Genomic DNA, 2,627 nt, shown 5'->3' with positions numbered 1-2,627 from the left:
GCAAATCCTCCCTCTTCAAGTTGGCGATCCAACGACCAACCCGTCCGTGGAGGATCAGGAATCAGAAAGGTGGAATAACTCTTTGTTTTTTTTATTGCCGCTAGGCTTACCGCACCGTGACGTCAATGCCAGTGTTCTGTCAGATGAGCATACCCATAGTCAATACCCGTTTATCCCTTTAATTTTTTACAAAACATACACTTTAAAGTACCTCAACGTGCGTGTATCCCTTCTGTCATCTACAAAAAACTATTTCATTACTTACTTTTTGGTGTATTTTGAAGCGTATGGTGATCTGACCTTGAGTTTTTTTTTTGTAAAAGACTAAAGGGATACACACCCGCTCAGGTAGTTTAAAGTCTATTTTTCACATAAAACTAAAGTGATAAATGCAAATCGGATGTCCTGCGCATGAGTATTGACTACAGGTAGGATGGTCTTACAAAACAGAAGATTACAGCGGTGAGAGGTTACAATATTTGGGCAAAAATGGCCGATCCCAGACTTTAAGTTGGCAATCCAACAACGAACCCGTCCATGGAGGATCAGGATTTGGAAAGGTGGAATAACTCTTTGTTTTTTTTATTTTTACCCAAAGTATTCCAACATCCAACTGCCATGAACGTGAGTGTTGTCAGTTTCACTATAGCTCTGGTGAATTTCAATGGTGAAGTCCTCCCAGTAGGTGGCAGTAGTGTTCTTTGACAAACATGGATGCCTCCAGTAAAGCACATTTAAATGAAAATTACTCTTAATTAAAAACACTGATCATTTATTGAACAGTATGTAATAATTTTATATTAAAAGTACTTTTAGAAGTTTGAATTCTGAATATGACCAGACTTTTCCTTTAATGTCAATGAGAAAAAAAATGTTGGGGATAGACCTTGCATACACTAGGTACAGTTTCAGCTGTATCTAAATCATTTTATCCGTTTTTCTATTTGTTTAATTCTATTTTTGTGAATGCTACAGAATAATGTAATATTTAATAAAACAGATTTTGATCAAATAAAAATGTTCCAACTCTTCTCTTTATGATTTCCATCGTTAGATGTTGTATTATTTCTCTTTAAGCAAATTTCAAGATAATTGCAAACACACAATAAAATCTGAGCAACCAAAATAAGATTTATTTTAATGTGTACATTATTCAGCAATGTAGAAAACATGTTATAACTGCAGTTTAGATCAGAGAAACAGGCCATGCACTGCAAAAACGATCTAGCAATAAGTCAACATTTCTTAAATTAAGTGTTTTTACCCTTAATTTGAGGCGGTAAATAAGATGATTTGCAAATGGAATGGGTATTTTTTTCTCTTCAAATTAGATAATTGGATTATATGCAATTTAAATAAGACTTGTTCCAAAGGCAAAGTGTCTCACTTGCCTTCTCAATTCAAGAACAAATGCACTTATTTTAAGAAAAAAAAAGACTTATTTAGATTGTTTCCAGTGTGTTCTGATTGATTTACAGTATCCACATCACACTCAAATAAAAAAGGCCAATGTTGGCTGGAACGTTTGGATCAGTTTACTCTAAAACCTTCGGCTAGAGAGAGGAATGCTACGTGTCAACGTCTGCGTTCCCGTTGTGTGCATCACTGAGTCCCTCCCCGTGTCTCTGTGCATCATCCTTATTTGCAGCTTTCTCATTGTTCATGGAGACAGAATCCTTCACACAGTCTGCTTTAATTGGATCAGCTGTTTCTTCGGTCGGGGTGTTTTGCTCGTCTTGATCGTCCGTATCTGTATCTCTGGCGTCCGTGAACTCACTGTTAGGATTTGCAGGGATTTGACTGGGCATGCTGTGCTCAGAGTCCAACTCTGAATCCTTCCCTTCGGTGGGATTCTGGTACGTGCCGGTGGAGCTGCTGGAGTCTGAAATGTTCTCCTTAGCTGTATCGAAGGACCCTGTGATGACGCTGTCGCTATAGGACTGACTCACGATGGTGTCTGTGTCTGCAAAGCACTGACTCTGATCCTCCGTGTCTTCCCTGTCTTCAAGATCAGCCGAAGAGCGTCCTTCAAGCAAACTCGTATCGACATTTAATATTTTGGGACTTGTGTCTGCAGAGTTTTCCACTCCGGCCAAAACCCTCTGCAGACTCTGAGCTTTGTCTCTATAAAGTTGGCATAACTGAGCATCAGGCATGTGGCTGCCGTGTATCTCCGCCAGCTTCATGTACACCACATAAAGCGCTTCGGGATGAGCTCGGTCCTCAAGAGCAGCTGCCAGAGCCAAATGGAAGTACCCCACTGCATCGAAAGCATCCTGCAAAGGTAAACAATGAAGCTCGGTTATTATCGTTTAAGCTGAAGCAAACTTCAAACAGTCATTGAGCTAATTGGGACCATTTGGACCAAGTCGGTAATAAAAATACAGAAATAAGGCTGGTTTTAGAGTTTATACACTGGAAAAAAAATCAAAATCTAGATAAGTCATTTTTTCTTGAATTGAGGAGACAAAAGAGACATTTTGCCAATGGAACAAGACTATTTAGATTTAAAATAAGACAAGAAAATTGCATTGTCTTATTTCAAGTGCATATTATCTAACTATCTTACTTTAGGAGAAAAATTGGCAAATTATCTAATTTACCTACTCAAATCCAGGTTAAATACG

At 38.4% G+C, this 2,627-nt stretch overlaps 1 protein-coding gene across 1 annotated transcript in view; it reads right to left on the bottom strand.

Annotated features, from left to right (window-relative positions):
- Positions 1 to 1,051: 1,051 nt before the first annotated feature.
- The window catches only part of LOC107086323 (SH3 domain and tetratricopeptide repeat-containing protein 2-like), a 39,891-nt gene continuing 38,315 nt past the window's right edge, over positions 1,052 to 2,627 (bottom strand). Inside the window, exon 21 of the mRNA XM_015377191.1 lies at positions 1,052 to 2,276. Coding sequence (XP_015232677.1) covers positions 1,569 to 2,276 — 708 coding nt within the window. The 3' untranslated portion in view covers positions 1,052 to 1,568. The remainder of the gene's footprint in view (positions 2,277 to 2,627) is intronic.

Source organism: Cyprinodon variegatus, unplaced genomic scaffold, assembly GCF_000732505.1.
Source record: "Cyprinodon variegatus isolate N-32 unplaced genomic scaffold, C_variegatus-1.0 Scaffold148, whole genome shotgun sequence".
Lineage (NCBI taxonomy): Eukaryota > Metazoa > Chordata > Actinopteri > Cyprinodontiformes > Cyprinodontidae > Cyprinodon > Cyprinodon variegatus.
Note: the sequence above shows the minus strand (reverse complement) of the source record. Positions and strands in the feature narration are given on the sequence as shown.